The sequence below is a fragment of the Gallus gallus genome, chromosome Z, assembly GCF_016699485.2.
Source record: "Gallus gallus isolate bGalGal1 chromosome Z, bGalGal1.mat.broiler.GRCg7b, whole genome shotgun sequence".
Taxonomy (NCBI): Eukaryota; Metazoa; Chordata; class Aves; order Galliformes; family Phasianidae; genus Gallus; species Gallus gallus.
Genome location: NC_052572.1, coordinates 41,874,914 through 41,896,957, shown reverse-complemented (window position 1 = coordinate 41,896,957; position 22,044 = coordinate 41,874,914). Strand labels below are relative to the sequence as shown.

Genomic DNA, 22,044 nt, shown 5'->3' with positions numbered 1-22,044 from the left:
TTCTTGTGGTTTTCCTACAGCAACACCTCTCAACACATTTTAAAAGGCAACAGTTGTCAGTGGCTGTGTTGTATGCAGCCTGCATGATTTGCAGCTCGCAATTTATTATGCATTTCCAAATAGAGCCATTTTGAGGCATGACTTTGAGGTAAAGTGAGATGAGATCCAAAAGAGTAACTCTTACCACCACTCTTACAGCTATAGGATTATTTTTTCAGTCCCCATATAACCACCAGGGCCAGGACTTGCTCTACTTGGTGTTATCAAGACAAGCATTAAATATTCATTTTCTCAAAGCTAACAATACTGATACAACACATACACAGCTCTGAGACAGCAGTGAAATAGCTCTTTGCTGCAAGCTGGGCTTCATCAGCCACTCAGGTATCTTACACAAGAAGTACCTCTGGGGCCAACAGTTTTAGCCCACTCAATTTGCTGCAATTCACTATCACATATTACTGGAATTTGCATATATGCAGTTACAAAAGTACTGAATTCCACACTTGCAAAGCTTACACAAGTAACTCGGGAAACACTGCTCCAGGGGTTTGCTTGTTACTCATCTTCAATATTCAGTAGTTTTGTCTCCGTACAAAAACGAAGGTTAAGCATGTTTTCAAAGAGAGCAAACTAAGTTGTGATTTGGTAGGATTACACGATGAAGCAGAAATCAGAAATTTCCATAGGCATAGTTAAAAATTTTAGACAAATGTAATACTTCTAGCTTTACCAGACCATCCTTCAAACTGATCCTTCCCTCGCCCACCCCTTATCATGACTTTCTAATAGCCTAAGTAAAGGGAAAAAAACATCAACCTATGACAGCATTAAAAAGACAGCTGGCATGGTTCTTAGCTTGGCCATTCTGAGAGGAAGCATCATCTTGAAGGAATTTCACATGCTGTGCATCTCACAATGGAACTTGACAACATGTGTACAATTTCTGCACATCAGCTTATTCGTATGAGTTGTTTAGGTTGTAAAGCCTGAAAAGCACCACGAAGGTCACATCACAGTTGTCATCCAAGCATTTTTCGTCCACTGTTTTCTCTTTCCTCTCAACACCAGAGAGCAGTGTAGTTACCGTTCCAGTGTATGGATAGGTGAGGGACAGCCTCTGCAGTCCTAAAAATGAGCATTTCTGAAAAATGAAGCATGAATAACCAGGAAAAAAAATATATATATATATATTATATATATATAAATATATATATATATATATATATATTTTTTTTTTTTTCTGCCTACGTACTCACTGCTACCTACTGAAATCAGATCCCACATGGCCTAAAAAAGATTTCTCTTCTAACTGAATGCTCTAAAGGAAAAGAACAGTTTTCAGATCATAAATATACGCTTCCACAACTGCCAATTTTCTTTTATCAGCACCTTCATCACATTACCCTATGCATTTTCCTCTCTGAACTGACAAAGTGATTAGACACCCTAGCAGAAAGCAGTAAGCTACCCCTGGTAGTTCCTCTACTTAGTGAGCTACAAAGCTGAAGCATGCCAATTTCCAGTGCTGCTGAGATCCACTGTTTTGTTCAACAATGATTGAAAGTGTTTCACCCGTGAGTTCAAAAGATCCAAACAAGTGAAGTTTAAGTTTGTTTGATATCTCTCCCGACTTTTTGAAACGACAGGGGTGTCCTATTAATCAGTGGCAAACCACAGTGCAACTCAAATGCCATACTTAAATCCCAAAACATTATTTCAGAAATTCACTGCTCTTTTAGGAAACACTCAAAAGCTTAATGATTTAAAAAAAAAAAAAAAAAAGGAGGAAATGCAGAGGCAGGAGGAGTTTAGTATTTAAGACTATGAACCAAGTCACTTCAATTCATATAAATAAACATGATGTATGTAGCGTAGATTTGCTTAGATACCACTCCCAATAATTTCCTGAGCAATGCATCATTTCTCACAGTAACCGCTTCCAGGCAAAGTCGATCACAGAAGAGTAAAAAAAACAAAACAAAACATTTTTATTAGTCTGATCTGGTTTCAAGGTCTTTGCTCGTGTCCTCCCTCGGTAAGGTTTTTCATACTGATGAACTTTAATTCCCATTTTTGTACAAACTGAAGCAGCGGCACTACAGCAGGGTATTTAAAATGCACAGTCAGATGGTTCACAACTGCAGGCAGAATTAAAATGAATAAACCCGCTTTAGTAAATTTGTTGCTCTTTCATGATAATCTCTAACCCAGCAGGATGAGAACCTCTAACACTCTTTGAAATGTCACGGTTAGATGATTAATTAACACAATAACCTACACCTGACTAATATACTGACACATACCACTAAATCTGTAAAATGCAAGAAAGTGTACATAAAACAACATGTACAATGGTCAAGAGCACAGTCTCCATGTATGATGTTCTGTCCTGAAGAAAGCCCTTGGTCTACAAGTCTCAGGACACTCCGTACAAAAACTTAACATGACAAAAGAAGTAAATCTATCTCAACAATCACAAAGCTATCTGCACAATTCATGTACAGGCAAGATGAAAAAAAGTGAACTCTTTTTCTCTTATTTTCTATAGTGATAAATCAAAACAAACCAAAGAACGGAATAAAACTCCTAACACCTTGGCAAGAGAATGACTGTTTATTACTTTTGCAATGGCACTGAGAAATAACACAGAACTGAGAAGTGCATTTTTTCACCAAGGCACGCTGCTATCTCTTCTCCTTGTTTCAGCCATCTGCTGTTGCTGTGCAAGCAATATTTAAAACCTTCTTTACTAGCTTTGATCAGAAATTCCATTTACACAATCCACGTGTTTTCTTTAAGAGATCTTTTCTAGAACAGCAAAGCTACTTTTTATTCTAGTTATTGCCAGAAGTATTGCAAGGCAATAGAGATAGCAAAATATTTTACAAGAAAAAATAGTGAAAACATTAAAACGTCAAAGTATTTGCATCTTCACAAAGCTTTCTCAAAAGGCAGGTGCTCCTAGGAGCTCAGGTTCCATACGTGCAAATACCCCTTATGGAAAAAAACAAAACAAAAAAAAACCCAACACTAATCTGTTTGCTTACCTACTGGTTTGTTTCACTGCTGCTGCTAACTAAGGGGAAACAAATGAATTCATCCCTAACAGGGAAAAATAGGATGACTTTGCCAAAAAAAAAAACCAACAACCTAAACCAAAAACAAAAAACCACCACCTTTTATCAGTAATCAGCCAAATCTTAGATCGTGACTCGGGATCTCATATAAATACAAAAAAAGTTAAAGTCATGGGTGTGTTTAATAGTCACTTGATTCTTTACTTTTAAGCCTCACTCAGGGTTGATATTTGCAAGTACATTCATATGCAAACATAAGGTGATGAGCCTAAGGGGAAATGAAGCAAGGGAAAGAAATGGGATTTACAAGAGTATTTCAAGCAACCCTAGAAGCTTAAGTTCAAAAAACAAGTTAAAAAGCATCAGTGAACTGAACTGCTTGACAATTATGCTGAGATTTATTCACCCCTATTATTTTATGGCATCACTTAGCTGTGGAATGATGTGCATTTCTCAAAGTGATACTGAGGTGAACTCTTTGGGCCATTTTATTTTTAAAGCAAAACCTACACATCTGTAGGTTTTACATTACGTTTATAATCACAGCATTTTCTCACAACAATCACTAAAAATCAGCATGGTTCTTTGTTACTTTTACATTTTTCTTTAAAGAAAAACAAACAGAATTTAACTAATTCTTTTAAATTCTTACATGTTATAGGTTTAAATTGCATCCCAACATTATAAAGAAAAGCAAACAGCCTTGGTACCGCAACACCTTGTTTCTAACTCATCACATTAACACAACAATTTGTGTTTTTTACTGAACTTTATTACGTGATATTCAGCCAATTAAAAAAAACTCCACTTTTTTTTTGTTTGTTTTTAAATACTGTGTAACATTATTCAGTATTTGCACTTCCCCATGCATTAAAAAAGAAATTCCCCGTCTCCAGTGCTACATCCTAGAGCTAACATGAGACTTCCGAAGCATGCTTGTATGGGAAAATCCCCGTATTTTTACATGCTGCCTATGTGCGTGTCCTCATGGAACCTCTTCTGTATGCGAGCACTGTTACAGAACCAGCTTTTTCACAAACAGGTGTCGGGGACCAAGGGTTGCATCGACACCTTCCATCTAAAACGAATACACGAGGGGCTATATAAAGCTTAGCATTTCCTGAATTAGCAGGCTGGAACTGTTTTCTCCGTGAAGAATTTTAAGAAAACACGATAATTTCTGATTCTGTCTTTATTTTCTTCTGTAAGATAAATCATGTACCAACATCTGTAAGCACAAGCACGGTGTCAGTTTCAGTAGTCCAGAAACTGAAAACTCAATTCTGGAACACTTCACACATTCTTATCAAAATCTTTTTCATGTCCAAATAAAGTATTTGGACTACACACCTGAAATTTATGGTTCAGTATACCACATATCATTCTACCATGACATCCAACAAGTCAGTATGACAAGGCTGTCCAACAGACACCCGAGGTGCAGGTCCTGCGTACGCCTGCACAACGAGTACGCTTCTGTTGCTTTAAATGTCCCTGATAACACGCCGCTCCTTCCTACCCGCAGTCGCACAGCTCAGAGCACCGCTACACCACAAAGCCGGGCAGACACTGCCAGACCGCCACCTCCGGGGGCAGTCAGGGCATCCCTTGCCCTCGGCATAGCCCTGCCGTAATGTGACACCATCCGAGCTTTGCAATCACTGACATCACCGCCGGACACAGACTCGGCCCTGCGACGTCCCGAAATGCAGCAGCCCTCTCCCATACAAGCCCCGGCTGGCCGAACTGAGAGGGGCTGAGCCGGAGGGCGAAGGAACGGATCTGCCCGTTGCCCACTGCGCCCCAAGCACCGCTGCTGGCCCCGCTCCTGCCGCTCCCCGAGGCGCCAGAACGGCACAATGAGAACTTCTGTCCCCGCCGCCGCCGCCCCGCACCCACCTGCCGAGGTCCTCGCCGGTCTCATAGTGCTCCTCCAGGTTCTCCTGCCGAAACACCGTCATGGTAGCGTCGCGCTACACCGCTGACCGCCGCCTTCAGCCCCTGCTCGACGCCCTCATCACCGCCACGCCGGGGCCGCCCCACGCCCTGCGGAGGAGCGCGGATGTGAACGCCCGCCCTCTGCCGCGCCGCACCGCCCCCGCCTCCCACGACCCCCGCCCCTTCCCCGGGGCGCCGCCCGCCCACCGCATTCCACCGCGGTTCCGCTACCCATCGGGGGCTAGGCACTCCCCGTCCTCCCCGCACCTGACCCCGGCGAGGTGAAGCGGGAAGGGGTTCCCCTTCTCGCTGTCGCGCTGGGACCCGCCCGGCGGCACGGTCGGTCGGAGCTCGATCGTTCGATGCCCGGTTCCCCTGCCTTCTCGTCCTCTGTCGCACGGCGCCCTAAGCGCTACGCGGCCGCTCCCGGCCGACTCAGGCACTGCAGAAGGCCGCCTCCGCTCCGCCAATGGGAAGGTGCCGCCGCCCCGCCCCCGGCCCCGCCGAAGAGAGCGGGCGGCGGCCGCGGCGCTGCCCGGCGCTGGTAGATGGCGGTGGCGCCGCCTTGGGTCGAAGGCGGGCACGCGCGGCCGCCATTGTGCGGTGGGGCGGAGGCTGCGGCCCGTCGGTACCCGGCTATCCCGAGAGGGAAAGCTGTCTCCGCGCCGGGCGCGTGGCCGTTCGCTGGAGGGGTGTACCCGGCGTGGGCCACGTGAAAGCCATCGCGGTATTGCTGCCGTGCTGCCTACTTACTGCCCGTTGTCCTTCCCTGGCTTCCTGCGCTCTGTGGCTGCATGGTTTAGGCCTGCTCTGTTCTGTAGCACATGGCCCAGTGCTGGGTTGGAACTTAGCTGCATGCATTTCTTTATAGCTGTTGTGTTCCTTTAATCTGCACTGCTCAGCCCTGAGGGAGTGCATGACGTCAGGTCACTGAGCAGCTTTCAGCTCCCATCTGAGCTTTGTGATTTTCAGAAAGAGGATTGCTCATCAGAGGTTAAGAGTTCAGCACAGCAGTGCGTTGTCATGCTCACTCCATTTAGCATTTGAGAGAGCCCAGCCTTATCTAAGCTCAGCACCAGGTGGGCAAAGGCCTGAAATCTCCTGAGTCAAGATGTGGCCTTGGATGAGCATCATAATTTTCTGTGGCCCAAACGATGTCGTCCATGAAATGGAGGCATAGGCAGAGGGGTTGTGAGCTACAGTTCCATCATGCTGCTTCCAAGGAGCACACCACAGGCACCACACCACTGACATGGGGGCAGTCAGAGCAGCACTGTCTTCCACTGCTGTTATACAGGAGCAAGGCGAGCAGAGCTATGCACAGCCCATCTTCTATGTGCTTGTCTCTAATGGGTTTTCAAGTCGTGACTAACAAACACATTTGAGATGGTTGCTTTGTTTGTACACTCAAGAATTTTGACAAGCATTGGGTAAAAGTTAAGAAGTTCCTTTTGGCTTTGGAGATTTCTTCTTCAATGGATGCAAAGATAATTGCTGCAGCCAGCCAAAGAGTTTTTTAGTGATTAATCTGCACATCCTTTCTTCTTGTTTTTGTGATATCCGTGGGCTCACACAGGAGTAGCACCAGTCATCACACATGTATTTTGCACTACCATCCCTGCTCGGGGTGTTCCTTGCAACACAGCCCTGCACCAAGTGAAGCAATTGGAAACTCAGTGTTGGTTCAGACAAGCATACAGTGGAATCAATGCACAGTTTCTTAGAAAATTACCTTGATGCATAGCATCAACAGAAAAAATGCATAGCTTACAGTGCTTGTCTCATTTATTTAATAGATATATGGGAGGCTAGGCCTGAGTTTTGTTCACACTCAGGCCCTTCACTTGCAGAAGAAGTCTGAACACTGTTGTAGCAGCAGCACACCAGCTGTGCTCCGCATGGTGCATGTGCCCCCAGTGCCAGGGCTGTGCCAGGGCATGTGCAGGTGCAAGGGAGACATTTGCCACTCAGAACACCATCTCTGCATCTTTAGGGAGGTATTCAACAGGTGGCACTTGGTGCAGGCCATTTCAGAGGGTGTACATACTATGCTCTTGGTGGGACTCCTGCAGTCCTTGGTCTAGGTAGAAAACCAGCCCAATAGCTGCACCTTCAACATTATTCTTGACTTCTGGAGACAGGTATTGGATTGCATGTGTGATGAATGGGAAAAATAATGTAAAACTGCTGACAAATGTAGTTAAATTTATGCTTTCAGGTTTTACACTGCATTGGATGAAATGTGGCTGACATGCCAGAAGGCTGTGCTGCCATTCAGCAGGACCTGGACAGGCTGGAGAACTAGGTGGTAAGGAATCAGATGAGGTTTAACAAAACAAGTATAGAGTCTTGCACCTGGGAATGGATAACAGCATGTATCAGTACAGGTTGGGACATGACCTGCTGGAGAGGAGCTCTGTGGAGAAGGACCTGAAGGTCCTGGTGGACAACACGTTGGCAGTGAACCAGCAGTGTGCCCCGGTGGCCAAGAGGGCCATGGCATCCTAAGATGCGTTAAAAGGAGTGTGGCCAGCAGGTCAAGGGAAGTGATCCTCCCCCTCTTCTCTTCCCTGGTCAGGCCTCACCTGGAATACTGTATCCAGTTCTGGGCTCCCGATACGAAAAAAAGACAGGGATCTTCTGGAAAGGGTCCAGTAGAGACAAAGATGATAAAGAGCCTGGAGCACCTCTCTTACGAGCAAAGGCTGAGCGACCTGAGTCTGTTTATCCTTCAAAAAAAGAAGACTGAGAGGTATCTTATTAATGTTTATAAATATCTGAATTGTGGGGGACAAAGGGATGTAGCCAACCACTTTTCAGTGGTCTGTAGGGACAGGGTAAGGGGAAATGACCATAAACTGGAAGTTCTGCATCAATATGCGAAAGAAATTCTTCACAGTGAGGGTGACGGAGCACTGGAACAGGCTGCCCAGGGTGGTTGTGGAGTCTCCTTCTCTGGAGATAATCAAGACCCATCTGGACACCTACCGCTGCAACCTGATGTAGGGAGCCTGCTTTGGCAGGAAGGTTAGACTCAATCTCTGGAGGTCCCTTCAAACAACTACAATTCTGCGATTCTGTGAAATGCTGCCTATCTTGGCTTTAGCAAAGCCTTTAACTCTATCTCCCACAGTATTCTCCTGGAGAAGCTGTCAGCCTGTGGCTTGAACAGATACACTCTTTGTTGGATTAAGAACTGGCTGGAGGGCCAGGTCCAGAGAGTTACAACCAGTTGCGACCAGTCATGAGTGGTGTTCCCTAGGGGTCAGTACTGAGGCCTGTCTTGTTCTGTATCTTTGTTGATGACCTGGATGAAGGGATTGAGTGCACCCTCAGCAGGTTTGCAGATGACACCAAGCTGGAAGGAAGTGTCAATCTGCCAGGGGTAGGAATGCCCTTCAGAGGAACCTGGACAGGCCGGATAGCTGGGCTGAGGCCAATGGGTAGAAGTTCAACAGGACCAAGTGCTGGGTTTCACACTTTGGTCACACCACATGCAATGCCACAGGACTGGGGCAGAGTGGCTGGAAGGCTGTGTAGAGGAAAAGGATCTGGGAGTGTCAGCTGACAGCAAGCTGAACATGAGCCAGCAGTGTGCCCAAATTGCCAAGAAAGCCAATGGCATCCTGGCTTGTATCAGAAACAGTGCAGTCAGCAGGACCAGGGAGGTGATTGTTCCCTTGTACTCAGCATTGTTGAGGCCGCACCTTGTTAAAACTAATAAAGTGAAAGTAACTTCTTGCTTGTGTTGCTGTAAATCAGGAGTAGTACTGACTCCAGTAAGATTACCTTTAAATGAAAGAGGATCAAGTTCAAACGTTAATAACAAAAAATGTGTTTGCAAAGGGCTGGATTGTGCCTGCCAGCTTACTGTGTCAACTGGTATGCATATATTTTGCTATGTATAAAATCAGCATTCTTTTTCTCAATAAATGTTACAAACATTTCAAATCTGTAAGGAGCCCTTATATCTCCAAGCACTGTTTAGTGAAAGGAAAGCTACAATATTTCTGCAAGTTCTGTGATTCACAGCACTCCTCAGCCACCTTTCCACTCCAACTAGGCAGCCTTTTCTAATTCAAACAAAGAAACAGAAACAAGTACAAAAAACAAATGAACAGAAAAACCATCAGTAACAGCAGCAGATAAGGAGGTATGTTAAGTACACTGTTGTACAATAAATATTTTAAAAATTACTGGCTGGTCTGTTTCCATCATCCAGGTAAGATGCCTCTCTTAATAATGTAAGATAGAACTGACAGTGAAAAATGTGAGTCACTTAGAAGGGCTATTGTTTCTGTTGCATATAGTTTTCCTTTTAAGAAGTGAGTGTTTGCTTCTGACATGACTATAAAATCAGTTTCCTGGGTAATGTGTGATGTAGTCTGTGCTGATTCACAGGTTTTCCATACCTATTTTCATTTCTCACAAAGCACACTATGTCAGCCCCAGGAAGTTGCTATTCTGTATGCTCTGTATAACCGTGACACTCAGTTTGGGTAAACCCAGAGCATTGCTATTACTAAGGAGCTCCAAACATGCCAAATATTCCTTTTACATATGTCACAGAATAGTGGGGGGGGGGGGGGGGGGGGGGGGGGGGGGGGGGGGGAGGGGGGGAGGGAAGCAAGTCGCTGACAAAGAAAATGGATTCACCAGGCAGTATTCAGTACTGTCACTGCACTCATGTCAGTGGTGCAGGGTAAACTGGACAGGCTGCAATAGTAACTCCTTAATGATTTGGTCAATAAAATGCCATTTTGTTAAATTTTGTTAAAATTTGTCTAATTGCTGTGTTTTGAAAACCACAAAGATGACAACATAATGAAAATGATGGGCTTTGCTCCTCCAGAAGCACTTTGGAAAGATTAATGCCTCCTGTAATTTCTAGGTATTTATGTCAGTTCCTCGTACAAAGAAATGTGCTCCATCTCCCCAGAGAGTTGCAGCTAATCTAGGATCTGCTAATTCATGTGTTTATTCATAAGGGGTTGTATCACGTACATCCCCACAAAGCAGCTCCTTGACAAGACGATTAATTGAATGCCTGACTTGAGCTGCAAGTAGCAGATTAGCTGAGCTACTTGAGGGTTTAAATGCACGTGTCAGCATCTCCCTATGCCAAAGCCCAGACCCGGAGTCCTGGCAGAGCATTCTGGGGTTCAGGTTGTCCACAAGCTGAATGCTGTTCCTTCTTTGATGGTACCCTTGACAATAGCTCTTTTCCAGTGGGGAAATTGAGCTGCTAATGGAAAAAGGAAGGCTTGTATCCATGGTAGTTGTGTCTTTCCATGATGCTGAATTAAGACTACTAAAACCTCTTCCAAATGACCCAAGGATAACCACTAACTGCAATAAGAACTAACCAGAAATTCCATCTCTTTGGCTTAGCTTCTTTGCAACTATTCTTCCACATAAACTTGTGCTATTGTGTATTTATTTAATAGAAAATCTACAAATTATCAATTTTATTTTTGCCAGAACAGCTATGTCTTTCTGAAAAGGTTTACTCAAAACATTTTAACAAAGATTTCTTAACAAGCAATTTCAGCAAGGTAAAATGTGTAATTTGTAGTTGCATTTAGTTAAAATATTGCTCTTAATAACATAACTGTGTTGCATATAGGATTAGATACTCTGTGAGACAAAATATTTGTCCCAAGGTATCATGAGGATGTTCTCTGGATTTTTGACTTCAGGCTCAAAGAGTTTACTTCCCGACAAGAACAAAATCCATCAATTATATAACTCTGTTGGTTAAATTTTATGGTAAATTTTTCTCTGTTAGGAAAGAGTAAACCTACATCGGAAAGAAGAAATCAAGAAAGCCTATTCTGCAAGTTCTTGGCAATGCTCAACTACTTCATGAACTCTACAGGGAAACTGAAGATCCAGTTTGTCCAGCACACTGCGCAGTAAAACTTGAATTTGGATGACATCATGATACCTAGATACACATGCTTAAAATTAAAAGTAATCAGTACTGCTGTTGTGAAATGATAGGCTTTAAATTGACTTGTTGCACAATATGCACAAGGCAGCATATGCTGTCCTGCTTTCACGTTTCCTCCTTTTCCTTTTCTAAGAAAATCTCTACTATCTCAATTATGAACCAAATGAAAAATTCGGAGTACCTACACATAAAGGAAAAAAAGTTAATGTGGATAATGAAATATCTCTAAAAGCTTTCACTCAATGACCCCAAGTGCCTTACAAGTATCAGTTGGTTTTGTTTGTCCTTCACTACACCTCTAATAGTGATCGCCGTTAAGAAGTCACACTTGTACATGCTGCTTGATAGCAGCTGGGACCAGAGCCATGCTAGGGCTGAAGGAGTCAGCAGTGGGGACATGGTGTCACATCCCAAGAAACCTCCATATAACAGGCATCTGCAGGAATGGGATATTTCCCTTCCTGAATGGGCCTCATCTCAGGTGGAGCGACTGTTTTCTCTTCTGGTGCATCACTATGATACATCACTGGGCCTTCTGAAGCTCCATATTCTACTGAAGATCTTCTTTCAAGGATGACAAACTATCTCTGGCTGAGATAGGCAACCACTGTGCCACTGTCTGTGCTTGGGCCACCCCTGTCTTAGGAAGGTGGATCAGATCTTTCATCCACCCCTGAATTTGCAAGGTCATTTTAACTACAATTTCAACTGTTTGGGTTATTCGCTCTACTGCCTCTAATGAAGAGAGGTCAGCCAATAACCGTTTTTCAATCATACCGTAGCTTTCTTCTGCTCCATGCCAAACCTGAGACCAGAACCCAACTGGGGTTCAAACGGAATTCTGGTGCTGCCATAGGCCTCAGCCAAACCCATCCCGAGTTACATGGACATCTAGTTCAGCTGGAAGGGTGGTACTGAATATACCCAGCATCTGTGCCTGTTTTAAGAGCTAATTTTACTTGCTGGAAGGCCTCTTGTTTTGTTCTCCCCTGGTCCCATTTTGTCCTTTCTTTTGTGAGTCACTGTAAAGGCCTCAGCAGCTGCACTAAGTGGGGTATGAAGGAACACCAGTATCCCAATATATACCCAAATTCTTGCAGCTGCCTTGGTGCTGTAGGGACTGGGAATGCCTGAACCTTGTCTGTTATCACACTGGGTAGTACTTGGGTCTTTCCTAACCAAACCACATCCAGGAATTTTGTTGACAGGCCTGGTCCTTTCACATTCTGTGGGTTTATAGCCCATCCTTTCTCTCGTAGATAGGTAGTCAATGAGTCTACTGCCTTTCCTAATGCCTCCAGTGAGTCAGACATCAATATGAGATCATCGATGTAATGGTACTGTTTGATGCTATTGGGATTATTCCAATCTGCTAGGTCAAGTACCACTAAGTTATGACGATATGTAGATGAGTGCACACACCCTTGTGGCAGGACCTAAAAGGTTCACTGCCTGTCTCCCCACATAAATGTAAACTGATATTGTGATTCTTCATGGATGGAAATCCTGAAGAATGCATTTGCCACATGTAGGACACAATGGTAGGTTTCTAGCTCCCTACTCAATGTGTCCATCAGGAAGGCAATATTGGGTATGGCTGCATGAATGGATGGTGTGACCTTATTCACTTCTCTGTAATTCACTGTCATTCTCCATGTGCTGTCTGACTTTCATACTGACCATATGGGAGAACTATACAGGCTATTTGCATATCTATGGCCAGTATATACTCCAGGACTGGGACAGTAAGCATCTTGAGTATAAATACTCCTGGGGTGGAAGATGCCCAACCCCCAGCTTCAACCATGTCTGGGTTACAGGGATGGTCTGTCCCCCAAACCCAGCAATCATCATCCTAGCTGCATGGAATTTAGTTGGATCACCATAAATTATCAAGGTTTCTGCACCCATGTCTACTAATGCCATCACTTGCTCTATGTTCTTCTGGGACCGAAAAATAGTTAATTCAACATCAGGCCTCAGTTTCCATCTGGGGCCTCTAGATGCAGGGGAGCTAGCATCCCCCATCATGCAAAAAACCATGCAATCGCCAGTTCTTTTTCTTCAGGTGGCTTGAGCACAGTGGCCTGGATCACCTGAGGAGGCTTTTTTCTTTTGTTAGGAACTACAAAGTCTTCTGAGATCTATGTTCTTGTTGGTACTTGTTCAATAATTCTTACCCCTGCTTTTTTGGGGGTGTTTTGTCCCTTGTCCTATCACCATCCACCCTCGTAAATGGCTGTTCCCCCTCCTGTTTATAAGCTCGCTTCAAGTACTGGAAGGCCACAATGAGGTCTCCCTGGAGCCTTCTCTTTTCCAAGCTAAACAAGCCCAGTTCCCTCAACTTTTCTTCATAGGAGAGGTGCTCCAGCCCTCTGATCATCTTAGTGGCCCTCCTCTGGACCCGCTCCAAGAGCTCCACATCCTTCCTGTGCTGGGCACCCCAGGCCTGGATGCAGTACTCCAGATGGAGCTGAGTAGAGGGGGACAATCACCTCCCTCTCCCTGCTGGCCACCCCTTTTTTAATGCAGCCCAGAATACAGTTGGCCTTCTGGGCTGCAAGTGCACACTGCTCACTCATGTCCAGCTTCTCGTCCACCAGGACCCCCAAGTCCTTCTCCACAGGGCTGCTCTACTGGAACAGGTTGCCCAAGGAGGCTGTGGATACCCCATCCCATTCTATGATTCTATGATTTCTATTACATGCAGTCATTGCTTAATACTGAGAAATAATGCTGAGTAGTATTTAACATAATCTGTTTACAGATGAGGCATAGAATGTACGTATGTGTATTTAATTCTGGATGTTTTTCTTTTTGTTTGGGTGGGTTTTTTTCCCCAGCTAAACACTGTTAAACTGAGCATGCAAAATGTCTGTAGCAGCAGTCTGACTTGCACAGTGTCACACCTGAGGTTAGCTTCCTTTCCCTGATAGTCACAGAGACTGCCTCTGTCAGCTTCTGTGAGTCCAGACACCTACATGGGAGTGTTGCCTGTAAGGATGCACTGTGAAAATCTGGCTGCAAATTCATTAATGCTTTCAATAGCTCCCCCACGTTTCACATTTCCGTGGAACCGGCATGGTGAATACACTACTGGGGAGTCCATATTAAATTCTCAACTGCTACAGCATCGTTGTCTTTATTGTGAAGCAACATTACCAAGGGGGCTTCAAAATCTGTACACTGTTGATCAGGGGCTGTGTTTTCACACCGGTGCCGTTATGTGGCTATCACCCCTTTTGTTGTGGATTAACTCACAAAGCAAGGCCTAACTAGCGCTGAGCCAGAACAGGTGAAGCAGGTGTTATTTCATGGTGAAGCTGTGGGAGACTCCTTTTGTTGGATCATATACGACACAGCAGTTTTGAGATGCTGAGGAGCGATAGGCAGTGACTTGGAACTCATGGAATGGAGAAATGCCCGTTTCATTGTTTTGCAGCATTTGCTTTGCATATTTGCAACTTTAAGCAAAAGATCCCTACACACAAATCCACAACAGATATGTCTGCATAAAGTTGTCATCAAGATGTTTGGGAGATGGAATAATCACATTTGACTTGTTTCATGCCTATGCACTCCATCTGCCTGTCTTGCCTATTTGTACAGCAGGTAATGAAACGTTTGTGCTACAATTTCTGCAGAGAGAAACGAAGTTTGCACTACATCTTTTTGTGTGCAATTCCTTTGTCCAAGGACTGACAAAAACAAACTGGTATCCTCCAGTGGATTTGTGTACATGCCATGGAGACAGCGAGGTTCAAGCATTACTAAACATTTGTGAACAGTTGATTCCACCAGGCGAAGGGGGCTGGAAAAAAAACGCAAGAGGCTTCTGTTGTGCAAGTGACATTTGATCTTGGTAGGTCGATTAAAAGATAGTGTATATTGTTCAGGTACTCTAATCAGGTCAGTTGAAGTTCCCTGTGGTACAGGAAAAGCCTGTTGTCCTGCTGAAATGCCAGCTTCTGGGGCTGGACTCTAGCCACACCTGGGAGATGAGCAGTAGAAGACAATGATGCTTAGTGTTGCCTGGCCTGCTCTTTCCTGTTTATTTCTCTAGCTTCAGTGTTAGCTTGAGATCATGCAACCTAAACATGTTCCAACTCACTGTGGATGGCTGCTGAGGACCAACTGGCTGCAGCAGTTTCTCTGACAGCTCCTCTGTGATGGGAGTAAACTCTGGGCCGAAACAGTAATCTCCAAAGCATGTGAGGGTGTAGTGGTGGTGTGGGGCCAGCAGCACCTCCCTTGCCATGGAGTGCAGGATATACTAATAGGAGCTAGGGCCTGTTTTTCCCTGCTGAGGTAATCCCTGCCGGCGTGCACTTAATTGATTTATTATTGCAGTCTTTTATTTCTTACTGTATCAGATAATTCTGAGCGGGCTCCATTGTGAATTCAGTGTCTGGGATGGGTCAGTTATTTGTTTGATGTTTCGGTGATGATTTTTCTTGCACAGCTTTCACAGGAGAGGCAGCTGCTACATGCCAACATACCCAATTGTCTTATTAGGCTTTTACATCCTTAGCCTAGCAGGGGCTTTTCCACTGCTAATACCCTGAAGGCTCCTCAGCTGCAATAGAACGTGTGTGACAAGCAGCGTTCTTCCTGTCAGTGCTGAAAATATTTTCTTCTTAGTGACTGTAACAGCTGTCCATTAGGGTAGAAAGTTGCTGTGGCAATCTGCAGGTTCTACAAAGCAGGTCTAGAGGTCTGGCTACCGAACTGAGCACTGAATCTGTCAGAGCAAAGCTGCTGCTCTTCTGGGTAAGGGCTGGTGAGCTTGTGACTGTGCTGCTGCGTGAGCAGTGCAGTGCTTTGGGGAATGAAGCCCTTATATTCTTGTTAATGTGCCAAAGTAAATGGGTTTCTGTTCAAATGTCTTCTGGCTTTAAGACATAAGCAGGAGCTTGGTTATGTCCACTGTTAGAATGCAGAATGCAATTTTAGTATTCGCAGCATAAAAGTAGCCTCACACCTCAGTTAGAATTACAATAATCATACATTATTTACATGCGTATTGCTTAAATAGGTACTGTTGTGTCCATAAGGAATTACTAAATGGTCAGTGAGCTATCAAACCATTTTGTTCTTGAATTGATAAAGGTGTGCATTAACAATGCTCTCTTGTTCCTGAAACCATATTTAGTAACTAATTTAACTGACAGGCAAAGAGAAAGGGTTCTGTCATGCATCTTTTTTCCTTTTGATTTTCCAAAAGACCTAAAACATAACACTGTGCAGGTATTTTGCAATGTATTCAATTTAACCAGCCAGAATTTTTTGTATTTATTTAATAAAAAAAAAATTGCTCTGCAAGAAAGTTGCCAATAAATAGAAAACATACATATTTTATAAGCAGGCCAGCAAGGGAAAAATGTAATCAGGTTGTTCATAAGACAAAATCAGTCACACTAAGAAATTTGCACTGAAGACTGGGAATGACTGCTGAAAGCCTGGTGCATGTTGACTGTGGGGAGAAGAGACCTCAGCTCTGAGCAGGTTGGAGGCTTGTCCTGTGGCCAGAGAAGGAGCAGTGTGATGGAGGTGGATTGGGTGGAGGCAGGAGAAAGGAGCTGGTACCTGTCTGTCCTCCTGTAAATCCACAGCAGCACTAGCCCCTTTTTCAAATGAAGTAGTTTCAAATGAAGTAACATTTAGTAATATTAAAAATCCTAAAATTGTCCTGGGGTAGTTCCTGAGCTACCATAAATCAGTGCAATAAACTGTCATGCTCCTCTGAAGTAATGTGACCTGGATCATTTCCACAAGGTCAGTTTTTAGTGGAAATTACCTATTTAATTATACCACTCACTTTGATTTTGGGGATTTAGTGTTAGAATATCATGTAGGAATTCATATTTGTGAAAATACTCATATAGCTACTCAGAGCTGGGTGCTCAAGTGGTGACTGGACATAGTTTCAAAAAAATCACAGCCCTCAGGCTCTGCCATGTGCTCTGCATACCTGCAGACTGCTGCAGAGGAGCCAGTTTTGAAGCTCTGTCATTTGAAGGCATGGTGGCACACTGATTTAGTTAATGCAGTAATGCTTAACTTCAGGATATCAAGCTTCTGTTCCAGACCTGCAATTGCTCTGGCAGTGCCAGCCCTGTGCTGGGGCGTGCTCCCAGCCCTTTCAGCACTCCCAGCACAGTCTGTGGGCAGTGAGCACAGGCGCAGGCCTAGGGTTCCAGCTGCAGGAACACCCCACAGGTGGAGGGATCTCAGGGGGGGATGTGGTGTCAGTAAGCCCTGCGTGTCCTCAGCATGCTCAGGGTGCCCGCTTGGCTGTGTGCATCTGCCAGCATGACAACTGCCATGTCCCCCGCCATGAAATGTGAGGCCAGCACTTGGGGGGATGGGAACAGAGGGCTTGTGGATTGTTGATGGCTAGGAAAGTGGGTGGTGATTGCACATTGCAGAAGGCTAGCAGAAAGGCAGGTATGATATAATTTCACCCTGGGAATCTGTTGCTATGGCAACAAAGAATAGATTTTTTTTTTTTTAAATAGAGTTCAATCCAAAGGTGTCATAAAACCAGAGGTAATTTTGAATGAACTTCTCTTCTTTGCTTGCTTTATTCAATTGTATTATTGTTGAAGTATTCATAAACATAAACAGTAAGTGGTTGTGACCCACAAAATTTCCTCTAAATGAAATAGAGTATTGTTACTTTAGCTTTATTTCTTCAATTTGCAGCCACACTAAAATTTTTGCATTGCACTTGATTTTCAGCTACAGACTTTTACAGTTAAAATTCCATTTCCAGCATTTAAACTGTTCCTTCAGGATTAAAGAGATGTAGCTGAGATCAGGGCTCAGCATGCATCATTTTTTGTTTCATAGACATAAAAGATTCAGGGAGGTGATCACTTTTCCTCACAGCCTCTGTAGTAGACACTTGGTGGTCACACCAGGATGTGCTGCTAGCTGCATTTCCCTCCCATTAGTGCTTCAGTGATGTGATCAGGGCGAGGTGGATAGCAAGGACTTCTGCAGCAATTTCACCTAATCTGTGAGAGAACTGAAGCTCTGAAGTGACTCAAGTACAGTAACAGAGCTGACCGCATCTCTGCATGAGGCAGCTAGGCCTTCTTTGGTCAGAAGACAAGGAGGATGCCCAGGAACCAGGTGCGTGCTACGGGGCTCCATGCTGGTCATTGAGCTCTGACACAGGGAGCAGTGGTCAGTGCCACTTCTTTCCCTCCATGGGTTTTCTATGAGAAGTTGGAGCTGCTTGCCTGATGAACCAAGGATTAGCCCTACCCGTGCTCTGCTCTTCTGATTCCCCTTGAGGCACTGCCTTCATTTCATCCTTTCAGGCTTCATCCTACCCTGTTTTCCTGAGGCTTGTACTGTGCTAATCACATTTGCTATTTCTCTGCTCAGACCTGATGTCTATTTGAGTTACACACTCATGTTTACACTATTTTAGTGCTACAACAGAAATGACAGTGTTTTTGTTTATATCATTCATGTATTTTACAATATTTGCAGACTATTCCTGTAATTATTTAATACGTTTAATACATTTTTTTTTAATATCTTCCTTTTTTTTTTTTTTTTTTTTTTTTTTTTTTTTCGAAATAGAACAAGGCCAAGAGATTTCTGCTGCCATGGAATGCCATGAGCTTCATGCACAGAATCCTCTGGGATTGTCAGTCACAGCAACAGTGAAATCAGAACTGTGGTAAGGAAAGGCAACATGCTTACAGAAAGAGGAATCAATTCAAGCAAAGCAGTTATGACCATTTTGCACAACAAAAGCACAAACAAACCAAACTCAAAAGTAAAACAAGGAATACAGAAGAAACTAAATAGGACTGTGGACTAATTTTGACAGAATTCAATGGTAAACACTGAGATAGGATGCCACAGGATGCTAAGGGGTCTTCCCTCTAACATGCAGATGAGAGGAGGCAAGAATGCTATTCAATTTAAAAATCACTTCAGAAGCCACATAAGTTTGTCTGTTAGATGCTTAAATGCTGATGTCTCTACTTTCACTATATTTAGCATACACTTCTAGCAAATTACATTGCCACGTTCTTCTTCACCTTTGGACCACTTTTGGGAAGTTGCCTGAGGACCTCTATTGCATGTGGCAGTCTGAGATTGGCACTGGCCTTACACAGGCAGCTCAGCAGCACCCAAATCCTCATCATTGCTGCCAAACAAGACTTCAAACAGGCCTCAGCATGTGTTGTGGGTCCTAAGATGAGAAGACACAGGAAAGAGGTCTTCCTAGGACATATTGAGATGCATTAGTCTGACTGACAGAGCAGCCTGAGAGGAGCTGTTATGCTGAAAAGCCTTCTGAGACCAATTCTTACTTCTCTCCTTAAGTGTCTTGCCTATAAATTACAAATATGCAACCAAAGAACTATCCAGCAGAGAAAACTTCTACCATGTAATTACTGCTCACGTGAACTGTTGTGCTTGTGTCTGGATGGCAGATGACTGAATTACATTTTCATGACACTGAAGAAGTGCAAATTGGTCTCATAAAGGTCAGGAGTGCTCTCATGCACCTTTCTTGTCTGGTATGTGCTTTTAGTACTTGCTATTCTTGTTTTTACAACATACGTGGTTCTCCTGTGGACAGGAGACCTGAACTGGAGCCTTGGCACTGCTGCCAATGTCAACACAGTGCTGACAGCTTCTTCTCTCTTTCCTGTTCCTAATGGACTGAACATGATATGAACACAACATTCCTATATGTTTAGACAGTAACTTTGCAATGACTGATTTTTTATAATAGTTTTTTTTAACATTAATCAGTAGGAACTAAATTCATCTTTACTGTTGCTGTACTGCAAGCAGTAACTTTGTGGCAGGCATTAATCTACCCTCTGTGCTTTTCTAATACTGATATTTATTGGAGAGTCCTCTGTGAATATTGCAGCATTTTTATTTTGGTGTTAATTCAACCCAACTTACAATATTTTTTTTGAAAAAGCTGTGTTTAGCATGAATTGATTTTTGTTGTGTATCATGAGCTTGGAAGTTATGAAGCATTGACTTCTTGTTTGTATGTAACAACAGAAAAGTAGCAATTTTACTTCCTTTTAAACAGTACAGATTTAATTTGTCTGTGTAATTTGTGTAGGCTGCAATAAAAGTGCAGTTGTTCTATAGAAAAGCATTATTGAGTTGAATAGGGAAGAAATGATTAAGATTCCATAGAAATTTAGCAGCTTATAGGTTTGCATGGAGAATTATAACTCTGTTGTAGTGCTCTTTGGGTTGTTCTAAGCGTTCTACAGAAAGCTCATCACCCACCTATTAATCTCCATAGAAATTTTCCATAAATAATGTTTTTTAATATACTGGGGCTGGAAGTAGACCCCAGGGGTTAAGGAGCACAATCCTTTTGCTAGACTACAAAAAGATACCATTTATTTTTCCTTACACCTCATTCGTCCCTCTGGGACAACAGTGCAATCTAAAACCTGAGTGACATTAAAGTGGTGCAGATAGCCAGCATCACCATTGTATCTTGGGGTATTCATTGCAGCTCTGCCCTGACAGAAAAAAGAAGTGAAATGGGATCCTCATTCTTACTTTTTCCTCCAGATTAAGGTATGTAGTGATATGATCCATACTAGATGGCAAAGCAACACTGCTGGGCACCATTCAGAGGCCAGAAAATTAAATGGCTGGGTTTTTATGCTTTCCGTAGTGTAAGTGCTGGAATTGTTTCTGCCTGAGACCTACAGGAAATCCTATTGTACATTCAGGGATTTCACCCCTGTGAATGGCACTGAGCTGGCACGATTCAGGTATCATAGCAACCTCTATGAATCACTATCTTTGTTTATCTGTGACTTGATTTTATAAAAAAAACACAGCTGGCTTTGGGCCCGGCCTTCCACTTTGCACTGAAGTGAACAGAAGGGTTGCAGGAGTGGTCCCACCAGCTTCAGCATGAGTCACAGTGGAAGAATCAACTCCTTTTGTACTGACTTCTCTGCAGCAGGAGCTGTTTCATGCCATATGTCTGCATAGGGATTACCAACCACTGAGTTTATGACGATGATTAATTTTTAATAATTAAAGGGCTTATTTTTACAATTACATGGGGGGGTAAGGAAATATCACTTGAAACAATCCTTCCCAAATATGTTACTCTAAAATAAAAAAGGAAGTAATTTATGGAGTTATTCTGCTTGCACGGAGTAATTCTGGCCTTCCTCTTTGTGCTCACTGAGACGTGGTGCACTCGGCATGGAGAAGAATGTGACTCAAGGGTAAGTTAAATTCCTTCAGTGGCTGCCAGTAAGTGACTTGCTTTGCTCTTGTTCACTGTCACTTTCTCTGGTGGGCAAAGGAAGGGTATCTCGGATCTACACACTTCGCACTGAGCTTCACACTTCCTCCCTCCCTGCCATTTGCAGTAGACTTAGGGAATGAAGACTTGGCTCCAAGTCAGGCCCAATAAGCAAGCAAGCAAAGAAGTGACATTGATATCCTGAGGCCTATTTGCCCTCTGCTTTGCCTGGTAAACACAAAGAAGGTGGTGCTGGGATTTGATCCTATGTAGGAATACAGAAAGACAATGCCACATAGAAAAATAACTGCAGTGCACGTCCTTAGGCTTATAACTTTTGCTTGAGCTATTTTATCCATGAAATTCTTGAGCAAGAAAAGAAGAGTCACCCTTTTTTGTCATAAAGAATTTCCATGAGAAAAGATACTCTGCCCCAGCATCAAGCATTAAACAGGAAGGGGACAAAGAAGAAAAATAATGAATCATCACTATGACCAAACAGAATAAGGCTGGCTTATAGGCATAAATTTTTACTCATTTTCTCTGCTGTCACTGGTATTAATTCATGCATTTGTTGAAAAATATAACCAGTTCTTAAAGCCACTGCAGTCAGACAGTATTGTCCTGAAAAGTCAGAACATCCATTAAACTTTTGAAGTCCTGTGTAGGGCAGTAAAAACACACTGACGTCCGTAAAATAAAATGGATAGGATGACTATCTTTATTATGACATTAAATATCTTGTAAAATTTCGTAAGGCAGTAGAGCATTTTTAAGCTTAAATTACTGATTCTGAT

The 22,044-nt window shown here is 43.5% G+C and overlaps 1 protein-coding gene and 1 long non-coding RNA gene across 9 annotated transcripts in view; one reads left to right on the top strand and one right to left on the bottom strand.

Annotated features, from left to right (window-relative positions):
• The window catches only part of DAPK1 (death-associated protein kinase 1), a 98,348-nt gene extending 92,884 nt beyond the window's left edge, over positions 1–5,464 (bottom strand). For 5 of the 7 annotated variants that reach the window (XM_015280319.3, XM_015280320.4, XM_040655635.2 and 2 more), the window contains exons 1-2: positions 5,286–5,464; positions 4,980–5,126 (exon numbers count right to left, since the gene is read on the bottom strand). In XM_015280319.3, the coding sequence (XP_015135805.1) occupies positions 4,980–5,041 (62 nt within the window). In that variant the 5' untranslated portion in view covers positions 5,042–5,126; positions 5,286–5,464. Of the gene's footprint in view, positions 1–4,979; positions 5,127–5,285 lie in introns of those variants that run through there. The other 2 variants (NM_001278031.2, NM_001031613.2) reach the window with 1 other exon arrangement.
• Positions 5,465–5,596: 132 nt separating this feature from the next.
• LOC121108364 lies at positions 5,597–13,213 on the top strand. Of its 2 annotated transcripts, XR_005842829.2 has the most exons (4): positions 5,597–5,745; positions 7,237–7,326; positions 7,597–7,770; positions 10,807–13,213. It is a non-coding gene; the product is annotated as an uncharacterized LOC121108364 (long non-coding RNA). The 2 variants fall into 2 exon arrangements; XR_005842830.2 differs by having other exon boundaries at positions 5,597–7,326.
• The last annotated feature ends 8,831 nt before the right edge of the window (positions 13,214–22,044 follow it).